At 28.2% G+C, this 22,564-nt stretch overlaps 2 protein-coding genes and 1 pseudogene across 2 annotated transcripts in view; 1 reads left to right on the top strand and 2 right to left on the bottom strand.

Moving 5' to 3' along the window:
* LOC113389737 overlaps positions 1–22,564 on the top strand; it is a 55,296-nt pseudogene that overhangs the window by 27,716 nt on the left and 5,016 nt on the right.
* On the bottom strand, positions 3,347–4,422 carry LOC113389374 (ribulose-phosphate 3-epimerase-like). The gene is made up of 4 exons (XM_026626422.1): positions 4,183–4,422; positions 3,892–3,999; positions 3,530–3,751; positions 3,347–3,463 (listed from the first exon to the last, which is right to left on the bottom strand). Exons 1-4 carry the CDS (start codon positions 4,420–4,422, stop codon positions 3,347–3,349), a joined length of 687 nt encoding a protein of 228 aa, XP_026482207.1.
* LOC113389252 (striatin-interacting protein 1 homolog) overlaps positions 7,946–22,564 on the bottom strand; it is a 16,113-nt gene continuing 1,494 nt past the window's right edge. The window contains exons 2-10 of the mRNA XM_026626306.1: positions 22,166–22,312; positions 21,742–21,890; positions 21,389–21,674; positions 18,366–18,520; positions 15,316–15,560; positions 15,015–15,242; positions 12,094–12,274; positions 10,759–10,963; positions 7,946–8,378 (exon numbers count right to left, since the gene is read on the bottom strand). Of these exons, the coding sequence (XP_026482091.1) occupies positions 8,104–8,378; positions 10,759–10,963; positions 12,094–12,274; positions 15,015–15,242; positions 15,316–15,560; positions 18,366–18,520; positions 21,389–21,674; positions 21,742–21,890; positions 22,166–22,312 (1,871 nt within the window). The 3' untranslated portion in view covers positions 7,946–8,103. The remainder of the gene's footprint in view (positions 8,379–10,758; positions 10,964–12,093; positions 12,275–15,014; positions 15,243–15,315; positions 15,561–18,365; positions 18,521–21,388; positions 21,675–21,741; positions 21,891–22,165; positions 22,313–22,564) is intronic.

The raw sequence follows: 22,564 nt of genomic DNA, 5'->3' as shown, positions 1-22,564 counted from the left end.
GAGCGCACTGTCTCGTGCGTTTGTTCCATTTTCACTTGTAAATATAGATTCAATATGTTTTTCAGGTGTCTACTACACTTTTAGAAAATCTACAATATTTTTAGACAAAGCATACCATTTTCAGATAAGTTGCAATAGTTTCCGATAAGTTGCAACAATTTTGGACGAGTTGCCACAATTTTGGACGAGTTGCCACAATTTTGGACGAGTTGCCACAATTTTGGACGAGTTGCAACATTTTCAGACAAGTTGCAAAATAATTTTCAGACGAGTTGCCAAATTTTCAGACGAGTTGCAACAATTTCAGACGAGTTGAAACAATTTTGGGCCTGTTGCAACAATTTTGGACGAGTTGCAAAATAATTTTCAGACGAGTTGCAACAATTTCAGAAGAGTGGCAACAATTTTAGACGAGTGGCAACAATTTCAGACAAGTTGCAGCAATTTTAGAAGAGTTGCAACAATTTCAGACAAGTTGCTTGCACTTTCAGAAAACATACAGCATTTTCAAGCAAAATGCAATATTTTTAATGCAAACTGCAATATTTTCAAGCAATAATTTCAAGCATTATATAACATTTTTAAGCAATATGCAATATTTTAAAATATACTCAACATGTTCAAACAAAATGCAACACTTTTAGTCAAGTTGCAACGCTTTTAAATAATCTTTGGAGAATATACAGCATTTTCAACATATTTAAGCAAAATGCAACATTTTCAAGCGATATTTTCAAGCATTATACAACATTTTCAAGCAATATGCAACATTTTTAAAAAATACCCAACATGTTCAAACAAAATGCAACACTTTTAGTCTAGTTGCAACACTGTCAGATAATCTACACCACTTTTGGAGAATATACAGCATTTTCAACATATTTAAGCAAAATGCAACATTTTCAAGCATTATACAACATTTTCAAGCAATATGCAACAGTTTTAAAAAATACACAACATGTTCAAATAAAATGCAACACTTTTAGTCAAGTTGCAACACTTTCAGATAACCTACAACACTTTTGGAGAGTATACAGCATTTTCAACATATTTAAGCAAAATGCAACATTTTCAAGCGATATTTTCAAGCAATATGCAACATTTTTAAAAAATACGCAACATTTTCAAACAAAATGCAACACTTTTAGTAAAGTTCCAACACTTTCAGATAATCTACAACACTTCCAAAGAATATTCAGCATTTTCAACATATTTAAGCAAAGCAAAATGCAACATTTTCAAGTGATTTAAAATATTTTTAGGCAATTTAAACACTTTCAAGCAATTTAAAATACGTTCAGGCGTTTTAACAATACATTAAGTCTGCAACACTTTACAACACTCTCAGACTTTTGAGAACATGTTTTTGAGAACTCTACAACTCGTACAGGCCCTTTAACAACACTCTCAGGCACCCCAAAACGCTGCAAGACATTCCACAATCACTCTCAGACATTTTTCAGCATATTCAGACACGATTTAACGAATATTAACTTACATCTAGTTATTATTACCACTATTATTATTAACAAACAAAACTTTTAATAGTGCTTTAAGCTTGTTGTAGTCTTAACTACTTTTAGAAAGCAACTTAACAGTTGACCTGTCTCTACTTTTATTTTTGAAACCGGAAGGATCATTTTCATTCAAAAAAAATACTAGGCAAATGTTTTACAAAAATATATTTCTTTATAAAAATGAAAACAAGGTTTAAAAAAAGTCATAAACAGAATGGAATATTTTAGGCCATTAATTGTAATTAGGCAATTAAAATAAGACCATTTTCAACAAGGACTTAAATTAAAGGGACCTATGAAAGATATTTATACATTATACATTATATATATATATATATATATATATATATATATATATATATATAGGTTGTCAAATATCTCCCTTCCGCCTTTTGTATGCAATGCAAGGCAAAAAAGCGGAAGGGAGATATTTGACAACCTAAATAATATATATATATATATATATATATATATATATATATATAAATATTGATTGTTTCTTTTCCAAACAGTAAATCCAATAATAAAAAACAATTTGTTTTTTGAAGATGTTTAGTAACGACGTTTTGGAACTAGATACGTTCCATCATCAGGTTTATTCTGTCAAAGACAATGTTTTTTTTATAAACTATTGATTAACATTCATTATTGATGGTTATTACAAATTATTTAGAAAAATTGTAAAGAAATGGATTATGTAACAGTGTAAAGAGTGAAGAAAAGTATCTAAAAAAGTACACTTTTGTGAGAATATTGAAAACAATTTTGAGTTGCTTAATTCATTGATATAAAAGGAGTTTCAATCAATGATGTACAAGATTTGAGAAGTTTAGGGCCATTTTTCTGATAAAATAGAAATGTTATGATTGGTAGTAAAAACTGTTTACTAGAACCTAAAAAACATGTACTATTGAAGTATGTATATGCACTTTTTTTATTGTATCTCTTGTAATTTTTGAACGGTTTGTCTAATGTAAATGAATCTTTTGGCAAATTTGTACAAAATTAAATAATCTTTAACATCGTCTAACATTACAAAGTCCTACAACAACTCGGTATACTCATAAATCTCATTGGAAATTGAAAAAAATCTACTGCAATATTAGAAGCAATTTTTTTTCAAGTGCTTTTTTCAGTTTTGTGAATGTAACTATTTTGCATAAAAATAGATAAAGTTTTGTTTTGTATAAATAAAAACTAGATAAAATTTACTATTATATATATATATATATATATATATATATAATAGTAAAATAAGTATAAATATATATATATATATATATATATATATATATATATATAGTATAAAAAGGCTTTTATATAAAATTGAGAAGCAAACATTATTTACCTGTCTCAATTTTATATAAAAACCTTTTTTAGATACTTTTCTTCACTCTTTACACTGGTACATAATCCATTCCTTTATAATTTGTCTAAATAATCAAAAAAACATTGTCTTTGACAGAATATACCTGATGATGGAACATATCTAGTTCCAAAACGTCGTTACTAAACATCTTCAAAAAACAAATTGTTTTTTATATTGGATTTACTGTTCAGAAAAAAAAACAATATATTGAAAAAATCCAGGACTTATCTATTGAATATATTGGATATATATATATTATATATATATATATATATATATATATAATGTATTATAATTATATATCCCTTATTAAAATAATTATTTTGGCACCATAATGCATAACATGGAATATTAATCTCTTACGATATATTGATTGTAACATATTTCTACTTTTATCTATCTAAGAGAGACATCATAAATTCATTTAGTTCATTTAGTATTTTAGTTTTAAAATTAAACATTAAACATTACATTTATGGATGGAGCTTTCCACAGTTTCTCTAAGTGTGGCAATCGTTTGTCTTTTATCTAATGCACCTGTTATTGCAGTCCCTGACACAATCATATTCGCACCAGCCTGTAATAGATAAAATATACATAAAAATTTGTATTCAAGAATGAGAGTTATATTATTATCTCTTACCTCTGCACAAGCACTAATAGTAGACAATCCTACACCACCATCGACTTCTATATCTAAATTGGGGTAATGCTCCCTCAGCCACTGAACTTTTGACATCATATCATTCATGAATTTTTGGCCACCAAATCCTGGTTCAACTGTCATTATAAGAACCATGTCTGATAAGGGAATGTATTTTGCGATGACTTCAACCGGTGTGGCTGGTTTTAAGGCTAAACCGACCTGAGATAAAAGAAATACATTTTTAATATGATATATATATATATATATATATATATATATATATATATATATATATAATATAATAATAATAATAGATATTTATTGTGTGATAAAGGAGTTGTAGGAGTTGAATTTAGTACCTTCATACCGCTTTCTCGAATTTTTCTGCATGTGTATGAAATGTCATGCACTGGTTCTACGTGGAATGTGTATTGGTTTACTCCACAATCTGCCATGGGTTCTATCCACTAAAAATATAATTATATAGATCTAATAAAAGCAAAAATGGATTACAAACAGTATATGTGTATATATTGGGAAAATATCAGTTGACAAAGTGTAATTCAAGTGTGGAAACAAATGTCACACACAAAAGACTCCTAAAATATAATGATCTAAACTGTCAACTACTATTGTGAGTCTATTACTACCTTTAGTGGGTCCTGTACCATCATATGAGTCTCAAAAAAAGCATCCCTTATTTTATTCCTCAAACATTTCACAAACGGGTGTCCAAATGTTAGGTTAGGTACAAAGTGCCCATCCATAACATCTAAATGCAGGTAATCCGCCCCACAGTCCAACAACAATTGAGATTCCCTATGCAATTGTGACAGATCTGCATTTAAAATCGACGGTCCTATTTTGCATTTTAATGTCCTTTGAGCCATTTTTAATCACAACCCTTTTTGTTAATTTATGTGCTGTCAATGTTTGCTAGGTGAAGGTCAACAAAGGATGAAGTTTGAGATAAAATTCGGGTAATTTGGGTTGAACACAACGTTTGTGACTCGAGGGTCAATTATTAATGACCTTTGTAGGTTTTTGATGATTTGGCTTGTTGGTGTGTGCTGTTTTGAAATGTGACAATTAAATGTTTTGAATTTGGCGCCATTTATTATGTAATTAGTATGCGGGGAAGTGTGGATAAGTTCAGGTTGTTCGAATTTGGTGCATTAGTCGAAGATGGTAAGACATAAAAGACGGTTAGTCCGAGGGTGCACGACATTTTACAAAAATTGTTTTTTAAATACAAAACTGAAGGCTTGCTAAATTTATAAGTATTGTTTATTTAATTTATTTATTTACGTATGAAAGTAAATAATAATTTATACTAATTATTTTGTTAACAAATATAACTTTCACAGACAAATGATTTGCTATAGAGCTATTTGTACAACAAATCGTGTTCATACTTCTTTATTTTATAACAAACTATATTAAATAACTTTAACATCTCTGAATTTATATATATAATTATTATTTTATATAGAATTTTCTACAAAAATTAGGTAAATAATTCATTTTCAAAAAGATTTTTGCATCAAAATTCTGTTTTTCTCTCGTTTAAATATATTTATTAAAGAAATATTTCAATACATTGGTTAATTTATAACATAAACTTACAAACTCGGATATATATAATTTATTTTATTTTTTTTTTGTTCGCTAAATATTTATATTTGACAATTTATTATTCGAATTCAGCTGCGTGTACATGTTTATAATTAATATAAATAATATATTAATAATATAAATTATATATATATATATATATATATATTCAATTTGAGTTTAAAATTCGGGCGTAACATAAATAAAAATAGTATGAAAGTTTTTTTTAAAGTTTATTTAAAATCCATACGTTTCGGTTAGCATCTTAGCCATCATTCAGTGGTAATCAAATTAAAATTTTGTATCCTAATATAGCATATGATACAAGGACACATTAGGATACAAAATTTTAATTTGAATGATGGCTAAGATGCTAGCCGAAACGTATGGATTTTAAATAAATAAACTTTTAAAAAAACTCTCATACTATTTTTATTGATGTTACGCCCGAATTTTAAACTCAAATTAAACATATCAACATCAAATTCAAGACTTAAAATATATATATATATATATATATATATATATTCTATTTATACAAAACAAAACTTTATCTATTTTTATACAAAATAGTTACATTCACAAACCTGAAAAAAGAGTACTTGAAAAACAATTGCTTCTAATATTAAAGTAGATTTTTTTTCAATTTCCAACGAAATTTATGAGTATACCGAGTTGTTGTAGGACTTTGTGATGTTAGACAATGTTAATGATTATTTAATTTTGTACAAATTTGCCAAAAGATTCATTTCCATTAGACAAATAGTTTAAAAGTTACAAAAGATACAATAAAAAAAAAGCATGTACATACTTCAATAGTACATGTTTTTTAGGTTCTAGTAAACAGTTTTTACTACCAATCATAACATCTCTATTTTATCGGAGAAATGGCCCTAAACTTCTCACATCTTGTACATTGTTTATTAAAATTTCTTTTTATATCAATTATTAAGTAACTTAATTTTTTTCAATATTCACACAAAAGTGTACCAAAGTAAAAATTTACAAAAATAAAATTTACAATCAATGACATATAATTTGAGTTAAAATTAAATAGTAATTAGAAATATAAGTAAGAATTTAAATATAGGTAAATTGAATTTTTAATGAAAATTTAAAGAAGAAAGGCAGGATTACAATTAAAAAAGAGATTTACTAGAATTTCATATAAAAAAAGAAAAATGAAGAAATCAGTTGTAAATAGGAAAAAAATGGATAGAATAGGATATATAAAAGTAAAAGATAGTATTGATATTTGGCCATTTACTTTGATTAAATTTAATCAAAATAAATACTCACAAAACTGAATAAAATCCTGTAACTCAAATTGAATTTAATATAAAAATTAAATCTCTGTATTAAAACTATTAAACATTTTTAATTACAAAAGTTCAAACATTTGTAATATCACAGTAATTAGAAATATAAGCAGAAACTTAAATATAGGTAATTTGAAATTAAATAGAATTTAAATTTAAATAAAATTAAAAGTAAGAAAAAAGGGCAGGGTTAGAATTAAAAAGAGATTTACTAGAATTACATAGAAAAATGAAGAATTTAGTTGTAAATAGAAAAAAAATGAATAGTATATAAATGATATATAAAACTAAAAGATACTAGTGATATTTGTCCATTTACTTTGATTAAATTTAATCAAAATAAATACTTGCAAAACTGAATAAAATCCTGTAACTTAAATTGAATTTAATATAAAAATTAAATCTCTGTATCAAAACTAAAACATTTTTAATTACAAAAAAAAGAAAAAATGAAGAAATCAGTTGTAAATAGGAAAAAAATGGATAGAATAGGATATATAAAACTAAAAGATAGTATTGATATTTGACCATTTACTTTGATTAAATTTAATCAAAATAAATACTTGCAAAACTGACTAAAATCCTGTAATTTAAATTGAATTTAATATAAAAACTAAATCTCTGTATTAAACCTATTAAACATTTTTAATTACAAAAGTTCAAACATTTGTAACACAGTAATTAGGAATATAAGCAGAAACTTAAATATAGGTAATTTGAAATTAAATAAAATTTGAATTTAAATAAAATTAAAAGTAAGGAAAAAAGCCAGGATTCGAATTGAAAAAGAGTTATACTAGAATTACATAGAAAAATGAAGAATTCAGTTGTAAATAGGAAAAAAATGGATAGAATAGGATATATAAAACTAAAAGATAGTATTGATATTTGTCCATTTACTTTGATTAAATTTAATCAAAATAAATACTCACAAAACTGAATAAAATCCTGTAACTTAAATTGAATTTAATATAAAAATCAAATCTCTGTATTAAACCTATTAAACATTTTTAATTACAAAAGTTCAAACATTTGTAACACGGTAATTAGGAATATAAGCAGAAACTTAAATATAGGTAATTTGAAATTAAATAAAATTTGAATTGAAATAAAATTAAAAATGAGAAAAAAAAGCCAGGATTAGAATTGAAAAGAGATTTAATAAAATTTCATAGAAAAAAAGAAAAATGAAAAAGAAATCAGTTGTAAATAGGAAAAAAATGGATATAATAGGATATATAAAACTAAAAGATAGTATTGATATTTGGCCACTTACTTTGATTAAATTTAATCAAAATAAATACTCGCAAAACTGAATAAAAATCCTTTAACTTTAATTGAATTTAATATAAAAATCAAATCTCTGTTTCAAAACTATTAAACATTTTTAATTACAAAAGTTTAAATATCATAAAGAAGCCTTTAAACTTAAAAAAATAATCAATATAAAATTTATACCATTTACAAACATGCAGGACTCCTTAATGAATACTTTCTTTATTCAATTTTAAATCATTTATCTCCTCGATAAATACCTTCTCTATTCATTCAACTCCTTTCTTTTAAATAAATCCTTTATTATCCTTTATCATCCTTTATTATCCTTTATTATCCTTTATTATCCTTTATTATCGTTTATTATATTTCTGCAGAAACCAGAAGAGTGTCCCAATTGATGTCGTTGTTGAAGACCTCCTGCTGCAGCCACAATTCGTAATGCTGTTTAAATTCATCAGGCAATTGGACAAATTCTTCATTTTGAGAATTGCCCAGGACACTGTTGATGCAATTATCGACAGGTTCCATTTCGACATCAACAGGGGTGCCTAGGTACCTCCTATTATTGAATCTGTCGACACAGGCTCGAAGGGTGCACTCTTCGCCTTGAAAGTCCCAGGGACGGGCATCCAAATCTAGGATAAAGGGGAAAATGATTCAGGTGAAATTAATATATATATATATATGTATATATATAAATATATGTATATATATTCAAGACTATTCAGAAATATATATATATATATATATATATATATATATATATATATCTTATATATAAAAATGAAGCTCCCGATAAAATGATTTCCTAAAACTCGAAAACGGCTGAACCGATTTGGCCACTTTTAATATTGAAAAATTCGTGCTAATCAGAGTAGGTTGTTGGAAAGGTGAGATATTATTTCAAAATCGCGTAGAAACTTTACATTTTTAATTTGAACATTTTTGTAGAAGCGTAATTTGAATAAAACAATAGACGGTGGCTAATACGTCAAATGTCAAAAGTTTTTCACAGATGATGTTCAATTACGTTTAATAGGATGTTTTACGTGAATATTATTTAACTATGATTGAATTGTCGTAAGTAGTTTTGTTTGTAGTTTTATTTATACATAAAAACGTTAGTAAACAAATTGACGGCTTAGAATATATTTTAAAAATATAAAGCGTTGTAATACAGTTATGAAATTATAGTATGTTATTTTCCAATATGTGTACTGAATTATAAAAATATAAAATCAAATCTCTTCTAAATTGCAATGCACACTCGCATACTCTATTTTTATTAGTTGCGAATCGTCGGTTGGATATGATATGAGAAGTACTTTTGAAAAATGTTTTAATAACATACAATATTATACTAGAGCTTTGAAATTTTAGTATGTTATTACCTAATATATGTACTCAATTATAATATCATATATTTCTAACAAAAAGAAGCTATAAATGTAAATTTTGTAAACAAATGCACTCTTGCAATAGTTGCAAGTCCACGGTTTGATGAGTATTTTGAAAAATATTTAAAAATATAAAACGTTATACTAGAGTTACAAAATTTTAGTATGATATTTCTTAATATGTGTACTCAATTATAAAAATATAAAATTGCATATGTTTCTTACAAAAACAGCTATAAATTTGCAATTCAGTAAAATCATGTAATATGGCCGCAAGTGTTATTACAAACTCAACAATATCAACTTTTTGAAATGTTAATATGAAAATGCACTTTTTGGCGTTGTAGCACTCTTTTTTTGCAAATAATATTTTTCTCAAACACGGTGCTCTGAAAGATCTCAATTGTATAATTATATACTCATTAGCATTTATAAAACTTTTTCTAGGTTATATTATTTTTTATTGATGTTATTTAAATTCAGAACCTAAATTTGGTATCGATCAAAGGGATATTTTATCAAATAACATTTTCCCAGTTATAATTTCCCAGAATTTATCGAAGAATAGATAGTAATATATGAGAGTCCGGAGTTAAAAAGGTCCACCACCGATGTTTCAAAAACCAGTAAAGTTAAGCATTGTTTAACAACAATATTTGAAAGTAGAGGGGAAAAGATGTATAACCAGCTATAACCTTGATTCTTATGACTTTGCTATCGGGAGATAAATGGTAATTTTTGAAAATCCATAATAAAAGTATTTTCTTCCGGTGGTAGTTTTTTGGCATTAGTTAAAAATGTAATAATTTTGTAAAATACCTTTAAAATTAAAATAAGACATTAAACCTGTTTGCCAACTGGCCGTTCCAGTGACTCTGCCTATAAGCACTCTAGACCTTTTGTCTAGATAACAAATTTTTGAAAGACATAAAAAAAGCACATTTTTACAATGATGAAGTAGCTGGCAGTTTTACTGAACGTAGTCAGATAATTGTTCGTTTGAAATGTGTTATTTGTTGTGATATAATTGGTTTGGTTTTCATAATATAGTTTATATTTGCTCAAAGTCAAATTGGACCTTTGTGCCTCGCCCTGCTATACATGTATACCTTTTATTAAATTTACTTTAATTCATCGAATGTTATTTGAAACTTTTCAAAAAGCAGGTCAAAGATAAAATATTTAATTCATTTTCTATCTCTTCTCGCAAAAATTTGAAAATTTTGTATAAGCTTAGGAGTATTATTTACAATTATACACAAAATCCAGAATCAAAAAAGAATCTGAAAAACTTGAAACGTAATCATGATTATTTGAATCTGAAAAACTTGAAACGTAATCATGACTTATTGCAATAAGTCAGAAGAATAAAAAGACTTGGATTAGATTGTAGAATTGACAAAATATAGATAAACTAATGGTGCTTATTGTTTTTATAATACCTCATCGTATATAGCAATCAAGCAACCCATTTTTATACACTCAAAGTATTAATTTTGTTGATTCTCTAGAAATTGTTCAGAATATACCTTACTTAGCAAAACAACATTGCCGGGTCACCTAGTATACATATATATATATATATATATATATAAATATAAATATAAACAACTCTTACCGTTTCCAAAGGCCCAATCATCATTCAATCTGTGCCTGACCTTAGAATAAATAGCACTTATAGTTTTCATATTCGATTTTCTCCATTGGCGTCCTAAATATTTCGTTTGCATTTTCAACAATTTCAATACATACAATTGCATCATTGCGTGTTGTACTTTTAATGTTCGTTTTAGAATTGGGGCTGATTTGAAAACAACCAGCATCTGCAAGGTAAAGGCTGGTTAGGGAACGCCCCGTAATCATTTGAGCTTTATTTCTATTATATAAAGTTCATATTAAATTACAAGCACTCACTGTATACTCCTTCTAAACGATTATTCAGATTTTGATAAATCTTTCTGAAGTTTGTTAAGGAATTTTTCTAGGATGTATGTGATTATAAAGTACTGGGATGTATGTGCAATATTGTAGAAATAAATGGAAAAAATTGTAAAAAACGACATGTCATTGTTTGCATTGCAAACAAATGAAAACTATCATCTGCCAAAAATTTCAATTTACTTATGAACCTAGACAATATTAGAATATGTATAATAAATTTATGATTATGAATAAGAAAAATGAAATGTATGCATTATTATTGCCAAAAAGCAGCTGAGATGTGCCAAAAATTGAAATAATATAAAATACAGTATATGTATGGCAGATTGAATGATACATGTATGAACAGGATATGACAAATTAATTCACTTAAAATATGAAATTAAGTATTAATCAGGGTCGGTCATACCTTTAATGCGATGCATGCGAAAAATACGAGCGCACGCCTTAGGGGGCGCCAACACAAGATTCGGATATTAAATTTTCAATATAGTTTATTTTTTTAATACATAATTTCTTTGCGTGTTTTACTAATCTTTCCACAATATTTTTAAAATTCGTAAAAATTTCACTTTATAACAACAAATGGGAAAGTAAAGATGAATACATACAAATCGGCCCTCACGATATCGATTAGGAGAAGTTTAAGATGCAATTTTGGATATTTTAAATAATAAAAAATTAAATTAATTTAATCCAACATGAAGTACCAGTGTTATGTTATGGTTATGGCTATGTTATACCGTTTAAAAGACTCCAATTTCCAATAAATAGTGTGGGAATTGAGACTCATCACTTTATTTAAAGCAGTTTTACATTTAACATCGCTCATATTATAAATGTTTATGCATTTTGGCGTGAAGAGTAATTTTTTAAAAAACAAATAATATTATTTTTAGGTAAAACGGTAAATATTAGTATATTATATTAAAAAATTGTAGACATGGGTACAAGACAATGTCTGTCGGGTCATCTAGTATAAAAATATATATATGTATCAATTATCACTTACCATTATGCGTGAATGTTTCCATTTAGTTAACTTATTCAAAATCCTTAAAAGATTTATACAAGAAAATAAATTCCTCCATGAATACTGTGCTGTGATGTGTAACATTCCAATTTCCAAAATATCAGTTGTTAATTCTGGCTGCTCTCCTATAACGCTCGTTGGAAAATCCATTATGGGAATTCTAAAAACAAACAAATATATATATATATATGATATATATATGATATATCTATAAGATCCCTTGCAATAGTGTTAAATTGGAAAATTTTAATAATCCATGATATCAGGATATGGTGTTGCACTCCACTATGTATTATAAACATTAAACTTGTAATTACACAATATTTTCACAAAATACTAATTTAAAAAATCACAATTAGATAGTGTGTTGTTCGTAGACTGGTTGAAGATATAATGGAGAAAGGTCTTTTTAAAAAATATTTTTTACCAAGATTCTACACATGTGTGGAACGAATTGCGAAACCTTTGCCCGTCGTTTTTATTGCTTTGTGAGAAATTTGAAAATACTATCTAAATAAAAGAGATTTGTGTCGCACAGCGTGTTAAGTTCATTCTGTTTATTTATTGTTTTATTGCTGTAAATAGTTAAAAAATATCTTTCCATAATTCTTTGCTTGAATAAATTTTGTTCGAATTGTAGTACAGTCGGGTTAGAAAAGTCCATATTGTGTTTTAAAGTATAAATATGCTCCGCAATCATAGTTTTAAATTGTCTCGGATTTTTTGAATTGTTTTTATGTTGTTGTAAACGTTGCATTAAGTTCTGGCTTGTTTCTCCTATGTAAATTAAATTACAATCTAGACAATTTATTTGATAGACGAGAGCACAAAACAATAAAAACGACGCGCAAAGGATTCGCAATTCGTTCCACACATGTGTAGAATCTTGGTAAAAAATATTTTTTAAAAAGTCTTTTCTCCATTATATCTTCAACCAGTCTACGAACAACACACTATCTATTTGTGATTTTTTAAATTAGTATTTTGTGAAAATATTGTGTATAAATTCTTAATTAATTAATTAAGACATGTATAAACATTAATGTTTATAATACATAGTGCACTACCATTACCATACCCTGATACCATGGATTATTAAAATCTTCCAATTTAACACTAAGATTAACTAATTGTAAGTACTATTTACTATTTTCTTTTTTCTTTTCACTCCGGTTCAATTGTTTTAGTTTTTAATTTTATTTTTAGTTTCCACTGAATGAAGGCTAGGATTATAGCCGAAACGTATGGATTTAAAATAAATTTTTGAAAGAAATTCTTGTTTTTTATTGATGTTATGCACGATTACTAGACTTTGTTAATACATATGTCAACATCAAATTCAGAATCATACAATATATATATATATATATATATATATATATATATGATAAAATTGTTTCTTGGGCATCCATCCAGAAATTAAAAAACAGTTTTATTGAAAAATGTTTTTATTTAGAGAAACATACGTTTCGGGTCTTGATTTGACCCATCCTCAGTGCTACAAATAAATATTTCAGGGATACAAATTAAAACAATATAAAAAATACATAATTACAGACAAAAATAAGTAGAACAATGTATATGAAAAGTATATATGAAAAACAACCATAAAATAAAACAAATGTAAAGAAACTCACCATACAAATAAGTTTTAAAAAATAACACAAAAAACATAACAAAATTGCACTAAAAAATAATTAAATAAGAAATAAAAAATTGATAAGACATCAAGTTATGAATTTTTTTAAAAAAAAATAATAGTAAAATTAAAATATTTATATTTACTTATTTACATACTTATTTTTGTCTGTAATTATGTATTTTTTATATTGTTTTAATTTGTATCCCTGAAATATTTATTTGTAGCACTGAAGATGAGTCAAATCAAGACCCGAAACGTATGTTTCTCTAAATAAAAACATTTTTCAATAAATCTGTTTTTTAATTTCTGGATTGATGCCCAAGAAACAATTTGATCATATTATTTCACCATCTGAAGAAAAACCTCTCACTTTATATATATATATATATATATATATATATATATATATATATATATCTTCTATATATATAAAAATAAGTCGGGTTTTCCTTCCTGACGAAATAACTCCAGAACGCACGAACCGATTTCGACAATTTTGCATTCGTTAAAAAGGTCTCGGGCTCCGCAAGGTTTATAGCTAAGAAAATTAGTAGTGCATGGCATCGTGCCATAATGCAAATTGCTGGTTTTCACGCACCGTAATTAAAAATTCGTGTAATGACATCAGTGAGAATTATCAGAATTATGCTTGGTTAAGTCAACAAGCAATTCTTGCCGCAAAGAATAATGATATACACGCACTGAATTTCACCATTCAATCAAAAATTGCTGGCGATTTGGTGACATACCAATGATTCCGACAGGTCTTCCGTTTGACTTCAAACAATTGCAATTTCCAAGCGTTCGCGATAACAAGTCTCAAGGCCAATCGCTTTGTGTTTGCGCGGTAAATTTTAAATAGATTATTTAGAAAATCATTGTTTTTTACATGGGCAGTTATACGTTGCCTGTTCACGAGTTGGAAAACCATCCGCTTTGTTTGTGTTAACATCAGATCAGAAAACAAAAAATGTGGTTTACCAAAGAGCACTTCAATGAAACGCATAATTTGCGGATTCACTTTCATTTACTTAGAGAAGTTCAACTATAAAACACTTCATTTTTGTAATCGAAATAAATTCATTACTGTTGTGTAATAAAATCAAATTTTTCCTTTTCAAATATAAAACAAACAAACAATTTCTTCATCTTTCTCACGAAACCATCTGGTGGCGAAACGGAGTTCGTCGGGTTTGCTAATAATATATATATATATATATATATATATATATATATAATGTATTATTTCTCTACTTACACATTCTTTGCCCCAACATAAGCCATTATATTCTGGTTAAAAAACTTGAGAACTAGCGGTATACAATTCGCGAACACTAAATGTTGCGACATGAACTCAAACTGATATATGTGATTCAATTTTGAATGTTTCAAAAGTAATAATAATATAGCCGACACGGCTTTAACAATAATCTCTTTGTGTCGATTGACATCTATTCCTAAAATCATTGATTGCAGAACAGTCATTCTGAAATAGACATAAAAATAAATTAATATAATAATTTGAATTTAAATTAGTATTTATGTATCCTTTATCTTACGGCATTTCTTCTGGTAGCACATCAGCCATTATATTGATCGATTCTGTTTTTGCTTTGCTGGTAGGAGCAGCTGCTAATAGTATTTTGAGCAGTGCTATCATATATTGGGGTAAATTTGGAAGTATGGCCTGGTACAATAATTCTGTCGGAGTCGCTGGAACTTCTCCTTCACTGGAAGACAGTGGATTCCTTGCCATCTCTTCCTCACGCTTTATTTGGATCTCTGCTAAGCTGACGTACATATGCTGGGAAATAGAAGTAGTTGTAACTAGTGGTGTATGGCATCGTGCCTTAAGGCAAATTGCTGGTACTTCCCTGGTACCGTAATATTCGAGAAATTTTAAATGTTAATAACAAGTACTGTAAGGTTAATTATTTTTGCTATCTTGTTATTTTTGAGCGAATCATAAATCATAAATAAATTTATCTCCAGAATATTAACAATCGTCATTTCGTTTCGAATTCAATTTAAAAAAAAAAATAGTTGCCTAATATACACAAAATTGAAAAAGTGCTCCAGTCTAAACGCATTTGCAAACAATTCTGTGCGACATTTTCACTTATACTGTGTTTAGCTTATCGGCATTTTCACATTTTTCAATCGTTTTCACAAAATTGCAAAAGTGCTCTATAAACAGTCTAAACGCACTTGGGTAAACATTTGTACCGGAGTGGCGCTTAGACTGTGCTTAGCCTGGGTAATTTTTTGAATTTTCGATCCAAAATTACAAAAATATTTTATGGTAAATAAAAAAAAGATGTAATAATTTTTTATCCTCAAAAGCAATAGTTTTGTCAATACAAGCAGAATGTTTTTTAGATCGTTCAAATCGGACGCTTAGTTCACTCAAAAACTGCAATTTTTTGCACATTTAGCTCTGTATCTTCGAAATGGCGGGACCTGCCTTTGCCAAATTTTCTCGGGTCCAAATTTCATTCGTTAGTCAGCAGAATTTCTTTTCTCTTAAAGTTTCTTAAAACTCATTTGTCACTTTACAAATCTTCTGGTTGCTCGTCAGTAGAGTCCCTTTTGTCTTAATATTTTCATTTGCTCGTCAGTAGTCCCTGTTGTCCTGACATGTTCATTAGCTCGTCAGTAGAGTCCCTTTTTCTTACAAATTTTCATTTGCTCATCAGTAGAGTCCCTTTTTCGTAATATTTTCATTTGCTCGTCAGTAGAGTCCCTTTTTCCTCTTTGTATTTTCATTTGCTCGTCTGTAGAGTCCCCTTTTCGTAATATTTTAAGTTGATCGTCAGTAGAGTCTCGTTTTTCTCTTTGTATTTTAATTTGCTCGCCAGTAGAGTCCACTTTTTTACAATTTTCATTTGCTCGTCAGTAGAGTCCTCTTTTCTTACAAATTTTCATTTGTTCGTCAGTAGAGTCTATTTTTCCTAATATTTTAATTTGATCATCAGTAGAGTCCCTTTTGTCCTAATATTTTTATTTGCTAGTCAGTAGAGTCCCTTTTTCTTACAAATTTTCATTTTTTTGTCAGTAGAGTCCATTTTTCCTAATATTTTCTTTTGCTCGTTAGTAGAGGCCCCTTTGTCCTAATATTTTAATTTGATCATCAGTAGAGCCCCTTTTTTCTCTTTGTATTTTTATTTGCTCGTCAGTAGAGTCCTTTTTCCTCTTTGTATTTTTATTTGCTCGTCAGTAGAGTCCTTTTTTCTAATATTTCCATTCGCTCGTCAGTAGAGTCCCTTTTATTACATATTTTAATTTGATCGTCAGTAGAGTCTCTTTTTTCTCTTTGTATTTTAATTTGCTCGCCAGTAGAGTCCATTTTTTTACAATTTTCATTTGCTCGTCAGTAGAAGCCCTTTTTCCTAATATCTTCATTTGCTAGTCAGTAGAGTCCCTTTTTCCTCTTTGTATTTTTATTTGCTCGTCAGTAGAGTCCCTTTTTTCTCTTTGTATTTTCATTTGCTCATCAGTAGAGTTCTTTTTTCTAATATTTTCATTATGCTTGTCAGTAGAGTCCCCTTTTCCTAATATTTTAATTTGCTCGTCAGTAGAGTCCCTTTTGTCTAATATTTCTAGTTGCTCGTCAGTAGAGTTCTTTTCCCAATCATCAGAAATTGAATGTTTTTTAGATCATTCAAATCCGATAAAACTCGATTTGTATTTTCTGCACTCTTTCCTCCGTATCTCCGTAACGGCTGGACCTGCCTTTGCCAAAAACTAATCAGCTCTTTTCCCTATCAATAGGGATCGAATGTTGTTTAAACCATTCAAATCGGTCGATCCGTGCGCCTGAAAACGTGGACGAAAAAATGCGGACATACAAAAAACACACACACACACATCCATTTTTTCTGAGGTATGCCAAAATGTTGAGAAACCTTTGAAACGTAAAGATCCATAAAAATTTTCACTTTCGAGTTAAAAATCATTGAAATTAGTGGTTTTATTATTGTAGGACGACTATAACATCAGTATGTATTTCTGGACATGAAATTTATATTGTTACAATCTCGATAAATTTACCTTCAATTCAAATTTAATTACGAATCGTTTTCATAATATAAAATGTCTGTGATGCATATACACTAGGGTGGTCCTTAAAATGGTCATTTTCGAATTTCCTTGCTCCCAGGGGCTCAAATGGTTCCAAATTGATAAAAAACAATTCTCTGAAAATTTTAGCTCTTAATATTAACGTTTAGATAGAGCGCAATTCAATCAAAGTTTTGTATGGAAATAGCATGGAAAAATTTTCAAAAATTTTAAAAATGTTTTTTAGATGTAATTTAGCGAATAAATGAATGAATAAAACTCATTCATTTGTCGCTAAGTTATACCTAAAACATTTTTTTAAAGTTTCAAAATTGTTTCCATGCTCTTTCCATACAAACTTTGATTGAATTGCGCTCTATCTAAACGTTAATATTAAGAGCTAGAACTTTCAGAGAATTGTTTTTTATCAATTTGGAACCATTTGAGCCCCTGGGAGCAAGGAAATTCGAAAATGACCATTTTAAGGACCACCCTAATATACACACATAATATGTATACAAATACAAAATACAAATTTAATAATATTTACCCGTTTTAGTGTTCTGATGCCTTCATGTATAGGTTGAGGTAAACCTGCAGTACTTTCTTGATCATTGTGCAAAGTGTAACCGATGAATTTCATTCTGGAGGCGTCCAGGAAAGTCTCTACGTCTTTTTGACGCACTTTAGGCATCCATGGTAAACCTAAAATAATAAACAATCATAAGTGCCAATTAGGGTTTATTGCTTTTCAAAAAACCGGTTTTAAAAACCGTTTTTTTTGGCAAAAGTTATGGCATTCGAAAACCGGTTTTTTAGTGAAAAAAGTCGGTTTTCACTGTATAAATGGAAAATGACAAATACGAGTATAGCCAAATATAAAAGATAGATGAAAGCGTTTTGATTCTTGAAATCATATCGGTTCAATAGCATTTGATATCTTATATGTCTGAAATGGTTCCCAGAAACGTTTTAAAATAAAAAAATATGTTGTCAAATATCTCCCTTCCGCTTTTTTGCTCTTGGTTTATAATACAAAAAGGCGGAAGGGAGATATTTGACAACCTAATATTAAGGGGGTTGTTCGGTTTTTATTTATTTTTTTCGATTTTGAGATTTTTTGATATTATGAAAGCTAAAAACCTTAGAATTATTTGAAAAAAAAATCATCTCAGTATCTATTTTTTTGACGAAGTTATAGATATATATATATATATATATATATCTATATGTATGATCCTCTGAAACCGTTTTTTTCATCGCTCCGCGAGCTATTGCATGCCAGCTGCTCTCTTTTTCATTTCAATACCTCATGAACGTGACCTTTCTAATGTGTCAGCATTCTTTGAACACCATGGTGTATTGGTACATTAAATTAAATGGTGTATTTAGTACATTTTATTAAAAACTTTAATAACGTTTTGATTCTTCAATAGCATTTTATATCTTGTAAGTCTGCAATGGTTCCTAGAAACGTTTTGTATATATTAAGGGGGTTGTTCGGTTTTTATTTTTTTTTTTTCGATTTTGAGATTTTTTGATATTATGAAAGCTAAAAACCTTAGAATTATTTAAAAAAAATCATCTCAATATCTATTTTTTTGACGAAGTTATAGATATACTATATATCTCTCTGAAACCGTTTTTTTTCATCTATTTAGCAGCTATTGTATGCCAGCTGCTCTCTTTTTCATTATAATACCTCATGCACGTGACCTTTCTAATGTGTCAGCATTCTTTGAACACCATGGTGTATTGGTACATTAAATTAAATGGTGTATTTAGTACATTTTATTAAAAACTTTAATAACGTTTTGATTCTTCAATAGCATTTTATATCTTGTAAGTCTGCAATGGTTCCTAGAAACGTTTTGTATATATTAAGGGGGTTGTTCGGTTTTTATTTTTTTTTTTCGATTTTGAGAATTTTTGATATTATGAAAGCTAAAAACCTTAGAATTATTTAAAAAAAATCATCTCAATATCTATTTTTTTGACGAAGTTATAGATATATATATCTCTATATGTATGATCCTCTGAAAGCGTTTTTTATCGTTCCGCGAGCTATTGTATGCCAGCTGCTCTCTTTTTCATTATAATACCTCATGCACATGACCTTTTTAATGTGTCAGCATCTTTGAACACCATGGTGTATTGGTACATTAAATTAAATGGTGTATTAAGTACATTTTATTAAAAACTTTAATAACGTTTTTCTCAAATTGACTTTTTTCAATGAGGTGCCACAAATTAAAAAAAAAACTACAATTCGGATCGACTTGCATTTTTTTTTAATTTGTTCACCACTGCAATACCTAGTCCCCCTACCTCAAACAACTTGATAACATTACGAAAAAAAAATTTGCGAAGCTTCTCGCCCCAAAAAAGGCCTTTTTTGACACTTTTTTTTAAATAGCTGCCATTTTTTTCCTTCTTTCATTTTGGTAGGGGGACTGGATTCAAACTTCTTCTTCAACGTAGTTTCTTTTTTTTTTTGCAAGTGGCACCGCAAAAGAGATCGATTTTGCAAGGCCGACTTTGTCGCCCCTGGTTAAAAAATGACAGCGAAAAAAAAGAAAAAGAAAATTTCGTAATATTCTATGGTTTTGTAATTTTTGTTTAAAAAAAACGCATGTTTCATGAAATGATGAATACATTTCGAGAAAAACAAAAATAAATACCTTGCATTTTTTGTAACAAAAAAAAGAACAACCCACTTAATTTAGATTTTTATACCAGTGTATATATTAATTTAAATCAGTGTGACATCTTCTTGAAGAAGTAACTTTCTCTACTCAAACTTAAAAAAAAAGAGTTTTAAACCCTAAAAGACACAAATTAAAGAACAAAAAACCTAGAATTATTATATCAGGCTTTAAAAACAATTAAGCATAATTTGGTCGCAAATATGAGAGTATTTTCTATTTCAGAAAATTTTGTGAGTAAACAAAGGACAGTAGCAATTCGATAGACGTTCTCATTTTTTTTAAATCATATTTTATTAAACAGAAAACAATTAGAATGTTTGAAATTAATTAATTAAAATTGCTCGGAACAGACAATACGCGAGTTTAGCTTAATTGTTTTTAAAACTATAATTGATATTAACAAGTATGTATCAACATGTATCTATTTTTTTTAATTTAATGAATTTTTTTTATTTAAAAATGTAATATTTTTATTTATTCGAAAACTTTCCTTTCACTATCATAAAAATATTTTCATTCTTATATGTGAAAATGATGCATGAATAACGAATAATTATTTTCAAAGTTATTTAATCAAGATAAACTATTAATCTTAAGTTCTACTAATTAAAATTAAAATAATTTTGTTTACTATCCATAAAATTGAACAATAAATAAATTCAGTCAAATACTGCTCTAAATTTACACTAAATTTGCGGATAAATTACAGAATATTCGAGCAAAAATTTATTTTCCATATAAAATTCGAAAACCGGTTGAAACCGGTTTTTAAGTAAAATTAAAATTCGAAAACCGGTTTTCTGAAATGTCGGTTTTTGTATAAACCCTAGTGCCAATTCATCAGTTGACTGAGTCTGTCTATTACCCTTGGGTGCTGGTACAGGTGTCCCAGGCCTATCGAGACTAGGCTGCTGCCCAGCAGGTCCAGGAGCCTTTTCATCAACCATCGTAGTGTCCCTGTCGTTCTGAATCTCACCATCAGCACCTGTGAAAACCTGGTCATTAGATCCGACGGTTCCTTGTTCAGCATCCAGAGTGCGACCAAATTCTCCCAATTCGTCATCGGGTTCAGGACCTCCTGGACAATCTACATCTAGTCCTAGTAAGGTTGGATCTTGCTGCTCGTCGAGGGAACTTTGTTTAATCAAACTCTGAAGAGGATATAGATACATGTATAAATATAGAATGGTGTTGGAGGTTTTGTCGTGTAAATTGTACCCGTCTGAATGGCCTGCTGTTTCTTTTAGGATTTTGTGCTTCAATTAAATCAGCTGCACTTGTTGGTGGTGAACAAGCCCTCATGTTTCGCGTTACTTCTATGGTATCTTCTGAATTATTTGATAAACCAGCCCGTTCGCGATATATATCTATAAAAAAAGAATCTTTTCATATCTCTAAAAGTTGACCCACCCTAATATTTGAAAAAAATTTTTTTAAAGAAACATAATAGCCTAAGCCCTAAATTCCATCTTCCTACCACAAACCCCTATTTTGTAGTCATTTTAGAAACTTAATAATTTTTAATCCTTCTTTCAGTTAATTTATTGACTTAGTTTCAGATCAGATGTTTTTTGACTTCATAAAAAAGCTTAAATTTTACTTAAAATTTTATTTTATCTGTACATACTTTTAGTTCCTCAACGTGTCAATCCCCCAAGTGTCACTAGAATTACTTTCCACAAAAGTAATATAACTTTTTTCATTGGAAAATGTGGTGCGACGCCACTGCAAAACCTTGTAACCATACCCAAAAGTTTGACCACCAATGATTCCTCTCCATTGTATGTATCTTTAATAAAAAAAACAAAAATACAAATAAATTAAAACTGATTATTAATACTCTATAAAGGTGACGGGTAAAAATAACCCGTTTCGATAATTATTAAAGGACATTTTTTAACATTTTTCAAAATAACTTTAAATTTCATTTCGGACATTATAATTTGTTTACATTAGTAAAACTAGATAAAATTTACTAAAATCCTGTAAAAACTGTTGTAAACACTTAGATACCAAAATTTTCATTAATTTGTAGTTGAAA

Source organism: Ctenocephalides felis, unplaced genomic scaffold (assembly GCF_003426905.1).
Source record: "Ctenocephalides felis isolate EL2017-DRISC unplaced genomic scaffold, ASM342690v1 CF-g0.4_SCAFFOLD_03573, whole genome shotgun sequence".
In the NCBI taxonomy this organism is placed as follows: domain Eukaryota; kingdom Metazoa; phylum Arthropoda; class Insecta; order Siphonaptera; family Pulicidae; genus Ctenocephalides; species Ctenocephalides felis.
This window is presented reverse-complemented; position numbering and strand designations above follow the sequence as displayed.